The sequence below is a fragment of the Haliaeetus albicilla genome, chromosome 9, assembly GCF_947461875.1.
Source record: "Haliaeetus albicilla chromosome 9, bHalAlb1.1, whole genome shotgun sequence".
Taxonomy (NCBI): domain Eukaryota; kingdom Metazoa; phylum Chordata; class Aves; order Accipitriformes; family Accipitridae; genus Haliaeetus; species Haliaeetus albicilla.
This window is the reverse complement of record NC_091491.1, coordinates 30,323,575-30,343,685: the sequence shown is the minus strand read 5'-3', so window position 1 is coordinate 30,343,685 and position 20,111 is coordinate 30,323,575. Positions and strand designations below refer to the sequence as shown.

General features: G+C 45.9%; 1 protein-coding gene across 3 annotated transcripts in view; it reads right to left on the bottom strand.

Annotated features, from left to right (window-relative positions):
- Positions 1-20,111, bottom strand: part of FGF12 (fibroblast growth factor 12) — a 236,736-nt gene that overhangs the window by 78,946 nt on the left and 137,679 nt on the right. For all 3 annotated transcript variants that reach the window (XM_069792395.1, XM_069792394.1, XM_069792393.1), the window contains one exon: positions 3,370-3,480. In XM_069792395.1, coding sequence (XP_069648496.1) covers positions 3,370-3,480 — 111 coding nt within the window. The remainder of the gene's footprint in view (positions 1-3,369; positions 3,481-20,111) is intronic.

The window sequence follows — 20,111 nt, the reverse complement described above, 5'->3', positions numbered from 1 at the left end:
ATGAAAGTACACTCCAATTAAAAGAAAATTCTTCATATATCCCAATCCAAGTAGGCAGAGAATCTGTCTTCTTGCTAACATTAAGATGGCGTGCCTTTAACTGCATGGTATAAGGAACAGATGTCCCAAGCGCTGTTTCGCGGGAAACTGGCTGGATGCCCATTCAAATGCCATTAGAACTTGGCTTCTGGGTTTTTTTCTTTTTCTTTAAGTGAGAGGAGGTGGAAAATAAATGCCATCAGCCTCTCAAGAACACACATAAAATGGGCACCAGATAATTAATTTAAAAATTGCTTAAATATTAGCAGTTCCTCTTATATAAATAACTGGATTTTTATTAGAACTTTTAATTGCATCAGACGTATCTGAGGGACATGTCGTGTCTCATTTTAAACATTTATTTTGCCAGAGTAAACCAACCTAATGTATTCCATGAAAATTAAGCTTCCTTTCATAATGCTAATTTGAATAATCAGTGTGGGGCTACAGAACACAGAGCAATGTATGGAACACGGTGTTCACTGTGTATTTAACTGTGCTAAGATGGCTTCTGCATGGAGAATAGATGATCATCCAGTATGGGAAAGATCCTGCTGTAGCCATCAAGATTGCCCTTCTCTGCCAGTGGATGCGAGTTAAGCAACCCCTCTCCAAGGATAGGAAAATATTATTTATCTAGTCTTTGAGTTTTGCCCTTGCACAGAAATAATGCACAGACTTCTGACTGGCTAGTCAAGAATCTTCTGGAGAGGCATTTTAAAACAGAAAACATCAGTGAAGTAAATCTGTAAGCTGCTCACTTAGACAAGCGAGTTCTGACTTTTTTCTGGTCAAAAATTGAGATGTTTGGAGGAACAGAAAAGGAAAAAATAGTCGGTATGCTTTATTTTGTCATTTCAAAAGTGAAAAATGTGATTTTGTTTTGAAGCTATAACTGGAAGCTTCATATAATATAAAATGTTGACTCAAACTGAAGATTTATAAGAGAGCATGTTGTAAAAAGTTAAAACTGAATAAAGCACATTCCCCATTTCATTTTCAGGAGCCAAATATTATCAGGTGGAATTTTTTCCTCTTTTGACATCCCCCGAGATCAGGGGATGGGTAATTCTTTGGCTTCAGTCTTCTCTCAAAAACTTCACTAAACTTTCCAACATAGCCCATGACTTTGAGCAAGTGGCTTGGCACACTTCAGCTAGATGCCTCCTGTCCCACCAAGCTGCCAAGGCAGGGCTGCCATCTCACCAGATAAATTTACACTCTAGAAGTGCCCTTCAGCCCATCTATTTCCAACTAAGACAACTGGGTGGAAGTGACTCACAAGTACTCAGCACCTTGCCAAACTGATCTCTAACATTTCTGATGGGATCTATAAATAAGAGCTGTTTGGGCAGTTGGGGCCCAACCTTAACCATGGGGACTCAGGAGGTTCCCCTGCACCCACCAAGGTGCAGCCAGCAGCAGCTTCCCTCATCTTCCCTCCCAGACTGAAATATTGCAGAACTGCTCTTACACTTTATTCTCCTCCGCTGTTTACCTAAATTCATCCCTGCTTCCACTTAAGCCCATTACTGTGTTGTTCAGTCCTCACTGATAGATGAGGGTAATGAATCCCTGTCATCTCTAGCAGCTCTTCCCATGTCATTAACAAATAGGCCTCCAATGGGATTTTCTGCAGATTGAGAACACTCTATACCTTCTTTCTGTATGAAAAAGCAGCTAATACAACCCAACACTGGGTCATTACTCACCCACTAAAGCCCACTGAACTCATCCCATGTGTTGGTGTCTGCCTGAGAAAAATCACAAGGCCAGACTCTTCTTGCAGGAAGAGACCTGCTCAGTCTCTCATGGAGTAAAAGTGCATGTGTAGAGGTCCACAGATTCTCCTTCTCCAACATCAATTGCTGTCATTGCAATTTGTGGTATTTCATTTGTTCAACACCAGCACATGAAAGAGGGTACTAAAACCCAACACTCGCATCTGCTCAGGGTGAGTTTCTGGTGAATGCAGCCTCTCGGGTCATTTCACAAGGGCTTTGCCAGCCTCCCACAATTTCAGTTACCATCTTCCCAAAGCTCCTCTCATGCATGGACACCAGCCCTGAGCTGGCTGCAGCAGAGCAGCCCCACCACACACAACACTCCTGCCACAGCACTCTCCCAGCTTCTTGGGGATGGGGCAAGCACCATGGATGTAGGGTTGCAGCCACCTTGCACCCTTGTCCAAGTGCATCTTCACAGGACAACATCAATGCCCTGCTACGCGTGCTGCAGCACTGCAGACAGCCCTCACCTGCAGCCCAGGCCCTGCCTTCCTGAAGGAATGATGCCTTCAATCCAGCTAGGACCTTATTAGAGATAGAACAAGATTTGTCCCCAAATTAGGTAGGTTCCTCCTTTCACAAAGTACATGAAGTTTGCTTCCATCAATCCCACCACACGGATGAACTTCTGTTCATCCCTAGGAATGACTAAGACGACACCTTCTGTGCTGGACAGGCTAGATACAATGTCCCTTCAGTGGTACAGGGAGCTTCAAACCAACATAGGATGACACAAATGAAGATTTGAGTGCAGTTCATGGCACCGAGGATCTGAGCTTATTACTGTCCACTCAGAAGCATCAGTCTGACACCTACAAAATGAAGAGATGCTGTAGAAAATATCCTGCACCTTTTTTAACCTTTTGAAGGAGCTTTGGTATTGACAAAACTACTTCTTTTGCAAAAGGAAGACTGGCTACTGCTTCGCATTTTTTTTAAGCCAATATGGCTCCTGTACACAAGCATCATTTTTAAACCTGCGTCACTCTGCTGCACTTTGCTGTCCTTTGTTGGACAGCATGAACCCAACCCCTTTGAACAGGGTTTTGGAAGATGAGTGCCTTTGGAAAGGTCATTCAATACCCTCAACCTTTACACCAGCCTCAAAGCACTAGACTTTAGTGAACAGCTGGTTTTCTCCAGCCTGGAAATTCCTGATGCTTGCTGAATTTTTCAGGATAAAATAGTGAAAACAATTTTCTCCTCTTCTTGGAGAGAGAATTCCCCATAGCCTTTACCCACGTGGCATGTGTATAAATATAATCTCCTTTCTCTTCTGGCAGCAATTCAAATCATGGGTTTTATTCTCCACCCCACCCAGATGGCAGTTACAGAATCGGGGCAGGAGGGAAGAAGATCGGAGAGGAAACATATGAAATTATACAGGCAAGATTTAAAGGGGAAGGATAGATAGAAAAAATGTGCAGAAAACAGCTGGCTTCTTCCTAATTTGATCTTTTCAAAAATAAAGCTACACAAGTGAGACCCACTAGGTGATGCATTTGATTGTAATTGGGTTGCAAAACAGGCTAATTTTTCTTACTGTAGTCGCTGTTTTCGTCCTTGGTCCCATCAATTGTACCATCTGGGTGCATCTGCAGGAAGTATTCCTGCTGGCTGAATAACCTTGTCACAATTCCCTTCAGCTGGGGTTCTGCAAAAAAAATTATTATTATTAGATATACCAAGTAGCAAGAGACCCAATTTGCTTGGCCCCCATTAAGCCCTGAGTAAACATAGAAGTGCTTGGCAGATAAGACAGCTTTCTGTGATTCCTTTCAAGCATGGTTGTAAAATATTCATATATACATAGATGTACAGGCAAATAAAATTGAGATCAGATGAGCAGGTAAAAATGCAATGCATAGTTGATGCAGCAGAAAGTAACAGATTTATGGAACATCACTTCACTGAAAGTTAGCTACCAAATGAAAGTCTTTAGACAGCTTATGTATTCTGGATATGCCGCTCGTTCAGAAGAATATTTGCTAGCAGTGTTGGAAAGAATTTGCTTATTGTTTCTTATTCAGCCTGTGAAGCCAACTACCTTGTTTTCTGTATGGTTGATTCCCTATCATGCAGTTCCAGTTTTATGCCAATGAAAATCTATTTAAATCACTGGTATTATAGTGGTGTAAAACCAAAGTAACTGAGTGCTGAATCAGGCTGCATGAGTCCAACTGTGTGGGAATCAGGGAGCAAAATCCTGAAAGGAACAGATGCAAGACACCTCCAAAAATGACCTCTGAAGCACTTATGGGCACCTTAAAACGCCTCTGTTTCAAAATCCCGCGTGTTCCTCCCTCCCAAAACATGTGCCACACTCTGGTAGATGAGAATCACTCTTTGCCTCTAGCAGGGTCCTTTCCCAGCCCCTGTACATCATGAGCCAGCCACTGACTGGCTAGGGGCTTCCTTATTGCCTCTGCAACATTTTATACCTGTGCCGAAGAGGAAAAAGAAAACAAAAAAGCAGAAGCAATTTGAACTTCACATGACAGAGGTCTGCAACATTACTGCCTGTCTCCTTGCCGTCCAACTGATCAAACACAAATTAAGTGGTCAAAAATAAATTCAATTTTAATCATGCAAGTCTTACAATTTGTCACAGGCATTGCTTCTGGAAAGCAAGCTAGCTGGCTACATGTGAACAGACACACTAGCTGAATGGCAGAGATCTTCCTTGTGTGACAGCAGTTTGTGGTTTTATGTGACCACCCACCAAAAGTAAATAAATAAGACCTAGTTATTGCTGGCTCAATAGACAGGAAAAAATCCAGTGTAGCATACCAAAATCTTGTCATCCTCCCATCTTTCATGCCTCTAGTGAGGCTGTTTAATAAGCCATAGTCCTTATATAACTCCAGTCACGTTGTGTGTTAAGTGTTTCCATTAGGAGCCCTCATCTCTAACGATTTTGCACTGCACAACTTCCATTTGAGGACAGCACTCAGCCTGCACTTCTGCACAGGCAAACCCCCCTGCAGCAAGCAGGGACCTTGGATGCAGACAGGCTGCAGGTGCAAAGGATTTCAGCTTCACCAACCCCTCCACGAGCCAGGGAGAAGCAGGTACTATTTCATAGCTCCAGAAGCCACTGAATCAATCAATATCAGCTGGTTTCTATGCTGCCTTAAAAAAAGTGATTTCATAGCAACAAGAGTGTTGTAGACTGCAGACAGGCTTTCTCCCAGCAAGACAACTCTGGGACAGTGGATAAGTACAATTGTACTGGCCGTCTAGTAAGAACCAACATCGGTCAAGCCAACAGATGTCAAATTGAGCCTTAGATTGAGCTAAGTGTTTTACTTTCTTACCAAAATGAATTATCAATTTTGTTGAAGGCAGAAGCTTAATTTAACTCACTTTTCTAACAAGCACATCAAAGCTAGAGGCAATGAAAAGCTGTATTCTCAGGCACAGATGACTGCACCACCCTCCTTGAGCCTGTCCCCTTCCTCCCTTTTATCTAATACCAGAAGAGTAAAGGCACTACTAGGCACTCTCTGATACGAGACCTATGTTTGAGTCCCTGAATGAGTCTTAGCCTCATTTTTACTCTGGTTAAATTTTAGCATTTAAGTACTTTGCACAAAATGAAAGAGCTCCCAGTAGGAGAGATTTAGAAGATGCTCCTGCAGCCTGAGGCTTTCTGTGTGCTGGGGAAGGGGGGAGATCTTGTCTTAAAGCCCCTCAAGGATAAGAGAAGTGGAGATATAAAAAACCCTGACCTTTTCCCCTTTCTTGGGAAGATAATTTAGCTACAGGATAGAATGACCTTTCCTTCTTCTTTGGGGTGCAAGCTATACTTTGATCATGCAAATCACTTTGGAACACATGAAAACCTCTCCCACTTTTACTAAATAGCCTACCAAGTAAAATATAGAGCAAATCTGCTCATCATTAGGAGCTTCATGTCATTTTTAGAGTTTATCAGAACAGCACCCAAGATCGCCTGAGGTCCCCCTGCATCTTCGCTATAGATGCAAATACCATTGCAGCAGAAGGCTAAGTGTTACCATAGTAAAACACAGGATAAAGCCCCAGGGTCCCTTTTTGTTACTGATCTGACACAGACAGACAGTCAGGTCTGATTCAAGCTTAACAACTGCCATCTTCATAATCCCAGGCTTTTCTGAGTCAATGCCTGCCTAGGGACAGGTTGGAGGAGTAATCTTGTCTTACATGTGTGGGGTTTTTTTTTCTGACCTGACCTGGTTTTGCTGAAGTTTGAGGCTCATGCCCAAACTCAAAGTAAAACTCAAAGGGACTGAAGCGGAGAGCTCTCAGCCATACACGGACCCACCACATTCCTCCTGGCCCTAACACAGTCTGACAGCAGCAGTGTTCCTCTCTCTCCTCACTGCACAGATCCTCTTCTGCAAGAGCATCCCTGCTCCCCAGCCTCATTTAGGATGCCCTGCAGCACCAGCAAACAAATGCCTTTTCCAGACACCAAAAGGTCAGAAAGCCCTTTGGAGACATACAGATCTCTTTTCCTGGTTTCTGCATTTCCTTGGGTCTCTTTCTACAGGAGAGAAGCACTGGTGAGCAGCTGCACCTTTGGGTACCTACCCGAACGAAATACAAAAGCAGCATAGAGACATGCATAGCCAGGACCAAGTTCTCTCCTCTAACACAGAGCACAGCCCAGGAGGGTTAGGGAGTTGCCAGGGCAATGGGTGATTTGCCTCACCTCGTACAGCTGTCTCTACACCTGAACTGGGCTCCCTTTGCATCCCAGAAATCAACAGGCAAGCCAGGCCAGGTCCATAGGGTCCTGAAACCACCTGCACCTCTCCACTGATTGCAAAGGGACCAGCTCAAGCACAGCTACACTGGTGACAGCAGCCAGCAGAGTAGCTGCTTCCCACCTCCTGTCTCATGCCTGGGCATAAAGTGGGATATTGGAATTTGTCATTCATACAGCAAGCAGTGTGGCTGGGAGGCCTACAGACAAAATTTTAGGCGAAGGAAGCTTTTAACAAGGAACAAGGACCTACCCTTCTCCCCAAAGCTCACTACAGAGTTACTACCTGAAAAGGGAACTGTGTAATCACAGGACAGGATTTTTCCTGCTAGCCCAGAGGAAAACTCTGCACATAAAACTTTTAAGAGATCCCCTACTTTTGTCATATCATATATTTTAGCACCACTTCTTTCCATCTACAGAGCAATTTTATCACAGTCTTTCAGCATTGCTATCCCTTATGCTGCAGCAATCATGCTGAAAACCTCAGTTTGTAGAAAAATCTCAAAACCAGTAGGTGTCCTTGTCAGTTAAGGATGGTGGGACACCCTGGTAAATCAGAACAGAAGGCAGAAAGACCATGAAATAGACTGAGAACTTTTCACAGTTTTGCAATTAAAAGAGAGAACAAAACTTCCAGCAGGCAATATTCCCAGTGCTTACTGGGGAGGGGGCAGAATTAAAATAAAACCCCACAACCTTGATACTTTTATTGTCTAAAGTTCCCTCAATGATATTGCTCCAGACTATAATCAATAAGATAAAGAAGCAAACCAGAGAAAAAGAAAAAATGCAGCACAGATAAGTACAAACCCTGCCATGAACATTTTCTTTCTATAATTCACAGAATTCACCAGGAATCAAACTCAAATCTACTCTTTAACCTCACCCCTATGTAGCAAGGGGGACTCAGATCCTCTTGCTTTTGAAGGAGCAACACTGCATAACACACTTGGGATAAACCTATTCCTCCCACTCAGGCTCCTCCATACAGTCTTTTATTTTGCTGTAGGAGCAGCTTTCCCTGCAGAAATGGAACTGAACTAATGTATACAAGACTTGAGCACCAACTTAGCGTCTCCCTAAACACAAAGTCAAGTACTTCAGAATGGATTTAAGAAAGAAGTTACGACTGCCTTGATCCCAAAGTACTGACTAAACAAGAGATTTCCACACAGTATGGATTCCCAGTGTAGACCCCATGCTAGTAGGATTCCCATATGATATGCAAAGAGATATTTTCCCCTTATAAGCAATACTGTTATACTTTAGGATGCTTACTTTAAAGTTCCTGTTCTAGTTGCTCATACACAGCTGTTCAGGGCTGGGCAGTGCTGGAGAAAGCTCAGTGGACCATCTCCTTACGCAGATGCAGTGAGCTCAAATCCTTCAAACTGTGGTGCTCCCAGAAGATGCAGGAGAAGATCATGCCCAGGAAGCATCCCCGACACAACAGGCACAGCCACAGCACAGACCAATAAGAGTAGCAGGGAGCAAGAGCTAAGCCATGGCTCTGTTCCTGGTCTGCAGCATCTGCCAGGCTAGGAGCTTTCCCTAGGGTGAAGACAGTTCTCAGCTGATCACACTTCTTAGAGCAGTCATCCAGCGACCAACTCACTGCACATCCCCTGAAGAGCATCCTACTTACTTCTCCTTCCACAGACCAAACTCACCAGCTCTGCCTGCCCTGCTTTTAACTTTCTGAGCCCTTTAACACAGCTGAGGCTAACTAAATCATGATCTGATTGCTAATCTCCTTGTCTCTACTTAAATGGTAATGTGATGCTGCCATTATTCATTTCAGCTGTCCTGCTGCTGAGCCTTAAAGCCATCTCAGTTCACTATCAGCTGCTGTGCTTCCTGCCTTATTGTACAGCGATTTTCACTCTCCTGGGGCTTGCCCAGGACATGATAGTTGCAGGGTGCTCACACATACTTTGTTTGATCTCCAGGGACACGCTCACAGAAGGCCAGGGGAACATGTCCAAATCAGCTACTCTGCAGAGTCACATCCCTCAAACCACAGGCATTGCTGAAGGTATTTGTGGGCTACGGGGAAAAGAGCAAGAGCTCTGGCAGGGACGCTGGCAGAAATGTTTCTTCTCAGATATATCACTAGCTCTTTAATGACCTTTTCTTTTAGTTCTGCTATTTAAGGCGAATGCAGAACTCGCCCCGTTAACTGGAAAATGAAAAACACACAAGCAGAATAACTCACCTTAAGGCAGAGAGGAGCTATGACGTTATGCACCAGTGCCACATTTAGCAAAGCTCCACCGAGGGCACTAACTCTTGTGTATTCCCATCAGCAAAGTAGCAGCACAAACCCCTGGGTGAGGAACCCTACACTCTATCAAGTACTGTATGGTAGCTCAATTTGATCCAAACCCTGAGCTCAGGAGGACCAAGGAATAGGGCACAACACTAATTTCCAGCCGAGACTCCATCGTGGAAGGCAGTCTGCCGCAGCCGCATTTCTTGCAATTCACAGGACACTTCTTATTATGGCAATACGATGACCTGAGGCTGCAGCAAGCCAGACCCCACTTTGCCTTGGGCTGGGAAATCTAAAGGGACTCAACAAGACCCTACTCACAGAAGTCACCTTGATCCCAACTTTCTGAGTTAATGGTAGGGATCCCAGAGGGGCTGCTTTTCAATGACCTCTTGGAAAGATGAAGGGCTTAGTGACATTTCAGGGATTTGAGCCACTTGCAACTCATAGCAATGCTCTGGTTGGCAGGCAGGCCTCCACTTGAGGTTGCTGGTGCAGAATTGCTTTTAAATCCACTTCAGAAGTTACTGTGCTGGGTGCCAGCAGTACTCTGTGTTGGTTATGGCATAAATTCTGAAGCTCTTGGGGTTACTGTTCTCCACGTAACAAGCTGTCAACCAACAGAGGACTCTGGTAGCTTAGACAGCAAGCAGCTATTTTATATTCAGCAACCTGCAACAAGGTAGAAGGAAGGTACCTGCTCTATGATTTCAACAGGAGACTTGCCTGTTTGTTTGTTTGTTCTCTTTTTCTGCAGCAGGACATGCTCTGACTCAACGCCTCTGCGGGGTCTTAGCACAGCAAGGCTGCCAGAGATGCCAGCAGCAGGCTCCCAAAACAGTCCCTCTGGTACCTGCTAAGGACATTGGTCTGGCAAAGGGAGAAAGCATCTCCAGCCCTGATCTGAACCGTGGCTGGGCATAGTGCTGACTCTCTTCCATGCCTGTGCAACAGTTTTGCTGAGGATCTGACTGCAAACACAGGAACTGTAATACATCTCAGGAGCATATTTCACCTAAATGTTCTTTAAACATTTGTTTATTGCAATTAAACATTTTAGCCTGGAATTTACACATTCCATTATTCTTATTTTCCCCCATTCAGGCTGCAGCTGTCATAATGGGAGGTTGATTTATGACTCACCCAACCAGCACTCAAATCCTTAACACACCAAAACCAGCATTCAAGTCAAAGCGTATACTGCTCCTAATTTACTTAGATTAACTCCATGTTTAAAGTGCCACCACAGAAACTGCAGTTCCCCTCCCCTGAAAAGGATGGGTTCCAGAATACTTGATAAGCCAAAAACTGCAAACACATGCAGACAGAGCAGGGTACCCAAATCCCTCCTTCGGAAGTACAGCATTAATGAAGGCTTGCATTAACTCGGCACAAAAATGCATCAGTGAGCTTCGTGCAGATTACTATGGTGACAGGCATCAGCACAGAACTTGGTGGGGAAAAAGAGGAAAAGCTGAGGGAGAAAAATGTTGGGTTTTTTTCCCAGCCAGGAGCTGCTAAGTTCCTGAGGAGTTAAGATGAAGTGGCTGTCTCCAATTAAATGCATGACTGTTGGCAAAAGTTTAATAGCTCAACTCACTACCATGATTCACTGAATCCACCCAAACTGGGAAGCTCAGGAATAACAGCACTTGCAGCTGTGCCAGGAGCTGCTGCCCTTGAAGACCAGGGGTGCGTTTTCCCCAGGCAAACACCTTGGCCGACTCTTCCAAGCTGTGACCAGGGCAGAGCGTGAGCCTTTAGCAGACACTGCACATGGGTCTGGGACCGCACCTGCAGTGAGTCATGCACGAAGCAGGTCAAAGCCTCCCGAGCCACATGCGGGGATCCTGGAGGACACTCCAACGGTGTCACTCAGGTGCGGAGGTAGGAAAGCCTGCTGCAAAGTGCTGAGCATCTTCAGCTCCCACAGGAGTCGCTGAGTGCAGAAAAGCACACAGGCGGAGGCAAGGAGGACGTTTCCCAGCCCCACAAAATGTTTTCCACAGTTTCTGTGGCTAAACTCAGCAAAATTGTTCAGAGCAGAAGGACACACTCTGCCTCAAGGAAGCCTACAAGCAGGAGGCCTGGATGGATTGGGCAGTGCAGCCTGTAGCATCCCAAGTAACAGGCAGGGAGAGGGCAAATGAACTGCAGGGCCGAAGAAGGTGAGCAGCATCGTCGGGCATTTGCATTTGGATGTCTCTGCAGGCTGCCTGCACAGAGGTCAGGTCACGGTGGGCAAACAGCAGCTGCCCAAGCACGAGGAGGAGCTCTGTAGCAAAGCCAGGCATCCAGCCCCACCTTGCAAAGCTGCCACAAACTCCTTCAGTTTAGATATAGCCATTTAGCTTAACACACGGGCACACCACCCAGCCTGTGAGTAGGATGGAGAGATGTAAACAGACTGACTGACTGATGCTAAGAATTATTCCCGAGATCTGTGACTCTGGGAGCACCAAAGTTGATCCCAGCTCCTTTCCCAATGATGCAGAACGAAGGCTATGCCCAGCTCCAGTTCAATGTGATTACAGGGTTAGTGTCACCCTCCAATTACAGGGAATTTATTTTGAGAAGAAAATGACTCTGGGACAATAGAGCTGCATGGCACACTTACGTATTTACTCATCTCAAGGGTGAATCTCCACCCAGGGCTAATAACTACAGAGAGACGACTGGTGTTTCCAGGATGCATTACGTGAAATAACAGGCTGTGCTGACAGGGATGGCCTCTGCATTTGAAGGACAAGCTTCCAAAAATGACATTTCCCTAACTCAGAGGGATGATGGGCTCAAACCGATGACAGCACCCATCAAAGCAATCGCCTCCTGTCACCATCAGTGAGTCACTAGAGCAGAATGGCACCTTGCAGGCAAAAAGAGCATCCAGAGAAGTGATTTCCTTTCCTGTGCTGATGCCTGCAATGAGGAATAGTAATTAGCCCTCCAGCACTGAGCACAGCTGCCTGCCTGCATTCCTCTACCAAGGAGCAGACATGTGCAAAGCTCCGCACTACGCCTGCTTTGCTCGTACAAAGATGAGTCCCTCCAGGGAAGTCTTATTTCTCACTTGCAGGGCAGGTGGAAAGGATGTGGTTGCATGGCACTGGCGTTTATGCAGGCCCTCCCATATCAAGGGAATCAGCTTTACACAGATGTTAATAGAAGTCTGAGGTAAGGGGCAGAGAAAGGAGTCATATAAAGCATTGAAAATGGGGGTGCAACATGGGACCACTGCTACATGTCTCTTGCAGGCCACCCTGTTCCTAGGACCCTATGGATGTTAGGACTTATAGAAGTCACCTTGAAGCTCACTTGCTCCCCAGGCTTCAGATCCCATGTGCCAGCCACCTAAGGTCCAAGGCTCAAGGACAAAAGAGGTCCAAAGTCTTGGATGAGTTTTCCTAGAAGGCAAATGCCAAACTAATGTACATGACACGAGCTACCCACTCTGCACACAAGCTAAGGAAAAGACAGCCATCTCCAGCACTGCAGGGCCAAAAGAGGTCCCCAAGACCACTGCAGGTGAAAACAATGGGATGGAAGAGGACTGATGGCCGCCAGCTATTTTGGCACAGAATTGCTGAATACCTCTGGGTGAAATTGCCTAGCTGAATATTTTGCTAAAAAATTCAGAGTAAGAGCAGCTGAAGCTATACACAAACTCCATCTCATTAACAGGGGGAAAAAAGGAGATCTGAAAAGAGTACAAGTTTTGATTTTTTCTTTTGAGACAACACTTTGTTTGGCAATTTAATGAAAAAAAAAAAGATGTTAAAAGAAATGAAGATGAAAGCAAAAGTTTCATTTTAAGTAAATGAAATATTGCATTGGATCTGAATCCCCTCCCCAGAAACTTCTTCCATTTAACCAGAGAACTAAAAAAATCAATTCTTCATATAGCTACACTCCTGGGTTTGTCTTTGTCTCCCCCAGGACACAGTTTCTGTTGCTCTGTTGATCCAGTGTGTTTTACCAGCAGTCAAAATTTCAAAACATTTCCCTTTAAAGAGCAAACTTCTACACCTGTATTGACTTGAGCTCCGATGAGGAGAAAACCAAAACCTGACAGGAACGGAAAGCATAAAGGAGAGATGTAGGGCTGTTCCGGAATTTATGCAGGGTGTCGTGGTTTAACCCCAGCCAGCAACTAAGCACCATGCAGCTGCTTGCTCCCTCCCTCCCAGTGGGATGGGGGAGAGGATCGGAAGGGTAAAAGTGAGAAAACCCATGGGTTGAGATAAAGACAGTTAATAGGTAAAGCAAAAGCCGCGCACCCAAGCAAACCAAGGAATTCATTCAGCACTTCCCATGGGCAGGCAGGTGTTCAGCCATCTCCAGGAAAGCAGGGCTCCATCACCCGTAACGGTGACTTGGGAAGACAAATGCTGTAACTCCAAATGTCCCCCCCCTTCCTCCTTCTTCCCCCAGCTTTATATGCTGAGCATGACGTTGTATGCTCTGGACCATCCCTTGGGTCAGTCGGGGTCCGCTGTCCCGGCTGTGTCCCCTCCCAACTCCTTGTGCCCCCCCAGCCTGCTCGCTGCTGGGGTGGGGGGAGACGCAGAAAAGGCCTTGGCTCTGTGTGAGCACTGCTCAGCAATAACGAAAACATCCCTGTGTTACCAACACTGTTTTCAGCACAAATCCAAAACGTAGCCCCACACTAGCTACTATGAAGAAACTCTACCCCAGCCAAAACCAGCACAAGGGTGAGCTTTTTCAGGTAAGGGAATTTAAAAAATGAGAATTTTAATGGAAAAGAAGTTGTAGTTACAGCTGCTAAGCTGTCATTTTCCAGCACAGTCAGTGCCTTGGCTACTGAAGGTTAAAGCATGCTCATAAGTATGGATAGCAGAGCACACAAGATGTATTATTTATTTTGAGGAACACCCTGCAATTATTCCAGACATATTGTGTAATTAGCCAAAATTACAGCATATTCACCCAGAGTGAAACAGAGGATAGCATAAATATTATGTGTGAGCCCACAATCACAGAGCGCCATTTCATTTGGGTGCAAACGTGACTCCATGAACCAACACAGCGCGTGCCCCTTCACGGGAGCTTCTCCCTGGCCCCCACGGGCTGTGCCAGCTCCAAAGCGGCCACCCGCAAATGGGAAATATCAGGAGTAAAATCCAGACCTTCCCCATGCTGGCAATGAGAGCTCAAGTGCTGCATGAAGATTTAGCAAACATGTACCCCCACCCTGCAGAGCTTTTGGGCTGAGGGATGATTGAGCCCAAAGCTCATACCAGCAAAGAAGGGGCCACAGCTATGGTGTCCCCAAGGGAGGTGGAAAGACGAGCTCAGAGGATGATGCCTGGAGATGCAGCTTGCTGGGCTTTGCTGCCTGGAGCTGGCAGGAGGGAAAAAATAGAAAAATAGTTCTGCCTTCTCCCCATGCTTGCAGAACCTCTCACCCTACAAACGGGGATGGAGAGGGAGAGGGTTTCCTACAGGGCCATGCGTCACAGAGACGTGTCCTAAGGAGTTGTTTGATGGGTCAGAAATCCTGGGCAATTTTGTGGTAGCGCTTTGCCACTTGTACAGTTAGAAAGGCTGTGGTTTGGTTTTTTGACTCCAGTATCCAACATAAAACTTCTTCACTTCCATTAAGCAGATTTCTTCCTGGCTTCCTACAAAGATTTGGTTTGGATATTAGGAAATTCTTTCTACTTAGAATTTGCTCCATGGGAGGATGTAAAAAACAGGTTAAAAAACATCTGTCTGGGGAATATACAGCTGGTGTCAGTGCGGGGCTGCGGTTGGACTAGTCAACCTTGGGGGTCCCTTCAGCCTTGCTGCTAGGTGACCCCAACTTGGTGACATTATCACACTTCTGCACCCCCAGTTTTTGAAGGGCTCCATGACAGAGTCCCCAGCTCCCCTCACCTTGAAGTGCCCCATGCAAGGCACCAGATCACTAATAGTCCTCACACGAGCAGAGCAGACGCCATCCCTGCTGTTCACGCCTGCCACGGCGCTGTGATTTGTGCTATTCTCAGATGCTTCCCCCATTAATCCAACAGGCCTGAAATACTGCAGAAACACCGAGAAGTCCCTCACACAAACAAAACACACTACGGAAACAACTACATCAATCTTCCACCCTGCTCCGCATGCCTAGAAAAGTAAATTCATTAAAATAGAAAATGGATGGTACATGCTATCAACAAGCACTGAGCAGAAATTAATCACTTAAGATGCTACCGGTCTCGGGGAGGGTACCTGGTCCTACCAGCACCAGCTCACAGAAGAGCCCTGGGTAATCACTGGATGGCAACTCAGGGTAAAATTTGGGTCCCGGTGTCACTCTGCAAGCGTTCAATAACACCAAGCAATAACGTCCCCTTTTGCTACAGCATTCCTCATGCACTCCTGCAACATTTTCCAAAGGGATGTGAGGTGTGAGACTTCTTTACTTAACAGGTAATGAGCCTGTGATATGGAAAAATTAAAGCTTGAATCAGTCGGATTGTATTATAAGAATTTTTTTTCTCACTGCACGAATGCAGCTTGAGCATTCCTGTACCAGTTTGCAAGCATTTTTTGACCCAAAATTATGATGTTACTAAATTTCAACAAATCTTACACAATACCCAAATGCATGAAGAAAATGTGCTGCTTGTGCCACTCTGGTTTGAAACAACATTACACTTAAAAGAGCAAGATCATGCTAAAAATGGCCAAAACCTGCCATGTGACTTAAAGTTCTTTCTTCTTTCCTTTTGCTTTGTGAAAATACACCTTTTTTGACCTGCAGAATGATTTTAATTTTCCATCTGAGCCAGAGGTTTCCTTCAACCTAATGAAAACACTCACGGTGTGAGAAAACCATCATCTGCTTCATTCCATCTAAAGCTCTGTTTTAAATAAGGATGGTGTTTCATGGTTCGTATCTCACTACAAACACCTCATTCCTGACGTCGGGCGGCCCCGAGGACTCCAGCAAGACAGGCAGGTTCACCAGCCACCCCACTGCCATCACGGGAGAGAGATGTAAACAGCGAGCGAGCTCCCCAGGGGTGCATGTGCTCAGGATGACACAGTGCAGATGGAGTGAAAACAGAAAATCTGCCTCTCAAACAGGTCTCTCAACACGGCTCCTGCTCCTCCGGCTGCCCAGGAGCCACTCACCACCTGAGGGCTCGAGGCAAAGGAGCTCTCAAACTTCACCTGGTGGTTTCTAGTCATTCAGGAGCCACTACCAGGCTCTAGCTCTAAAACCTAAAATTTATTTCATGGAAAGTAGCGCTGGGTTTTGAAGAAACAGAAAGAAAAATAGTAGAAGAAATATTTAAGGAAGCGGAGAAGGTAGGAGTGGCACAGAAGGAAATGAAATAAAAGCCAAAACAAATGTTTATAAATTTTTAAATAACGATGCTGTGTGTCAGCCAGCAAGCAGACCCCGTACTGAAGAGCATAAAACCAAACTATAAAAAGCCAGCTGAGAACTGGTAGTTATACCGCACGCTCTGCCAGCCCTTTTAGCCACTGTGACAGAAAATCCCCACAAGCGCATGATGTCGGTCAGCAGAGGATGCCCACACGAACGGCTGCAGATCGATAACTGAGGCAGAGGGTGCAGGCAGCCAGCAGTTCAGACCTGGATCCAGTTACAGGAGCCGTGCCTGGGAAAGGACCGGCTCGGGAGTGGGTGGACGGTCCAAGCCCCCCACCTGCCAACGTGAGATTGCTGCATCTCCTGCAGCCCAGCGGCTCCCAAGTCCCCGGGGAGCATCGTTTAGCAACTGCCGGGTGCTTCCCAACCCCAAGCCGGTCCCTGGAAGCCAAACCACTTTTGTCTTTTTGCTAACTCTACTGCTTTTCAATTTTCTGGAAGATGTGGACTGGCTTTTTGCAGCCTGGCTTCACTTGCAGCAGTCCCATCCTGCTTGACCTTTTGCAAACAGTTCTGCTTTGGGGAATGAAGGAAATGTATGTATTTGGCAGTTCAGGCAATATGGGTGGCAACTGCTAAGCAAAGAAACTATCTGTGCAGCCAGCAAGGGGAGGGGACTGAAAACTATGCTGTTCTAGATAAATATCAATTAAGTGAGCATGTTCTATTAACCCCAAGACCTGGCTCATTTCTTCCTTCATTTCAATCCAAAATGCCTAAATATTTCACGAAATGAACGTTTTGGGGTTTTTTTTATCTTTCTCACGACCGCAATCAGCTTTCAGCTGGGAAAGAGGAACAAGTAACAGAATTATATTGCCTCTCTGTGGATATTTTGCCAGTTCACAGCATGTAGCCGTCCACTGGATGTAACACATCCCCTAAACAGAGCACAGTGCTGGAGAGGGAGTGAGACAGGAGTGCCACGGGGAGAGAGCTCCGCACAGTGCGCTCCATGGATGCTGCTGCAGGATGAGGGAGAAGCTCTGTGCTCTCCATCACCGTAGTGGCTGTATCTAGCCCTGGATCTTCATCCTCAAATCCAGCCCCCTCCACTGGAGGCAACCAGCCATTTCACATCTCCCCTTTTCTGACATCTATCAATGGAGTCAAGCACTCCGAACACAAACTATCGCACTGAAAGGGCCCCAGAAAGAAAGACGGGGAGCGCAGGCAGGCGGCAGTGTAGCTGCTCCCCTCCTTTCACCACGGCTGCCCACCTTCTTGCCAGAGAACTGTCACAGTTCCCCAGCTAAGCATTTCTCTTTAGGAAGATGATGGTGCCAAGGACCATCCAAAATAGAGTTCACCCTTGTGCTCAGTAATGCTGAAGTAGAAGGGGGCACCGACCCAAGGCAGACTCTGAAGGAGGTGTCCCTTGGACAAAATCCCCCCTTCCTCCCACATACAACTTCGGGTACGACAGATGCACGTGCTGCCAAGAAGAGAGCGGAGCTTCTATTGCTACTTCCCCTTGCCCTGACCGAAGCCATGGTCTGCACAAGAGCTTAATACTTCTCCAAACTTAGAGCTCTGCCAGGAGCAGCACAACCCCATACAGCATCTCCTTAGCGGGTCCCCAGGCAGAGCGGCACAGTCATCTCCCCATGATATTGGCAGAAAGGGACAAACCCAAAGCCACAGAGCGGATGCCGGGACAGAGCTGCAGAGCCCCATTTGGTGATAATGCTGTTTCCAGCATTAACTCATATCTCACAGCCCAGCCCACACCATGGGGAAAGGGCAGAGAGCAGAAATGCCCATGGCCACTGCACGGAGCCAGCCTTCCCCATCACGCCAGGAACCAGCCAGCAGCTCGTCCCTGAGGACACGAAGGGCTGAGGGCTCAGGCCATGACCCTGCTTCCAAGCCTGTGGCTTTGTCCCTCTGTCACCTTCAGCCAGGACATCCTGGAATGAGCACAGGACAGCAGAGGTGTCTGACAGGTGTGCGGGCACATCCATCTGAATTTTCTCAGCAGCCACATAAGCTCCATCGGGGTTTCAGAGAGCCCCAATTCAGTGCTTGGAACAAGCGCACAGTTATTTGTCTATGCTGCAGCGTGGGGGCTGGAAAAGCTGGAGTGGTCTGCCTGAACAGTGAATACCACAGTCATGTTCCACAGCTCTCTAGAAAGCTGCCTTCTGGTTTACCATTTTGAAAATGTGTCGTAGCTGCTATTTTCAGAGACAGTACATTCAGGAAGCTGTAGCCCTACAGCCCTGCTACCACGCTGCAAAAATTCAGTGTCCACATTGACTCCCCTCAAATCACAACCCCTGCTTTAAAATTATTTATTCCAGGAGCCCCTGCCAGTGGTGTTCGCTGGGTGAGGGGCACAAAGTGTGTCCGTGGCTCTACTACAGCTTTTAATAGAGATGCAAAGTAAACCAGCCTCTGGAAAGGCCAAGTTATTTCAGGATTCTGCTATGTGTCAAAACAGGGCAAAGGTAAAACAATAGATGTAGTAGTTTGCTTTATGCTTAGAAAGGATAATGTATTAATACAAAGAATACTGTGTTAGCTAGGGAATAGAGACGAACCAAGTATTAAACAGGAGAATAGAGTATAAAGGTATGATTCTCTGATAGACTGCAGTGTGTGCAGCCTAGGTACAGGGTACGTGATTTTGCTACAGGTCACTTCACAAGAGAGTTCCAGGATTAAGGCACAACAATAATGCAGCCATGGCTATGATGCTACGACAGCACATGGAACATATGAAAATGTACATGTATTTAAAGGTTAGCTCTTTGGATCTGCTTTCCCTGACCGGCTCTGTTCTGTACTCTTGGTCACTTTCTGCCAAGCCATGGAGCTTGCAAATATGAAAGGGATGTCAATCTCTTACATGTTTTGCTTGTTAAAATTCTTGCTTTGATTTTAATAATAATAAATCACAGCTTGGCTTCACCTGTGCAGGAGTAGGAAACTCCCAGAAATAATGTGCACATGACTGTTCAGAGGGATGGATCAAATGGAACAAATGCCAGAGGGATGGAATAAATGTCTACCTGGCCACTGTGCTACCTGCCAGTTCACGGTGTGCCCATTTGGGGAGGGGAAAGAAGGAAAGAAGATAAGCCCAAGTGAGTTTGCACTTGCTCCTCAACATAGTGAGACTCATGATCATGTTTGTCTCTCACAGGAGTAAGATTCTTACAATCTCTTCAGCTCCCGTGGCAGCTCTGCTCTCCACGCTGCCCGAGTCAAGCTGTTGAATTTTTTTTTGTAATAGATATCTTATCTGTTAAAATATGCAGTATCTGGTCTACTGAAATTATTCTAAATTCATGCTGAATTCATCAAAGCAAGGAAGGAAGGAAGAAAATTTTGTCTTCATTTTCGTATTTTGGAACCCAAACTTTTGGCTTTTTGTTTCAAAGCAACATTTCATTTAGAAGTATACCTGAAAGTTAAAGAAAAATACACATATAAAAATCCTCCAAATGAAATTGCACTTTTTTTTTTTTTTCCAAAAAACCCCCAGTTATATCAGTCAATGATAAACTGATTTATATGGATCTTTTATATTATGGGGAGGGAAAATAATCACTCATGAACCTCTTTTTTGCCCTGACTTTTCCATTTGGCTGGTGACGGAGGAATCAATCATTTGTATTGCTCTAATGGTGAACCTCCTCTGCTGGCTAACGATTTTCACTGCTCTCACAAGCACAGCTACCCCTGAGGCCATGGGGAGAGAAGATATCCATCCCTCTAGGAGCTTGGATGACTTCCACGGATTTTCTTGGCATCAACCATATCCAGTCCAGAACTAGTACAAAGTGGCTTACTGACTCACATGCTCACCCGCAAGCTGTGTTGTGAAGCAGGCTGGCAGCTGAGTTT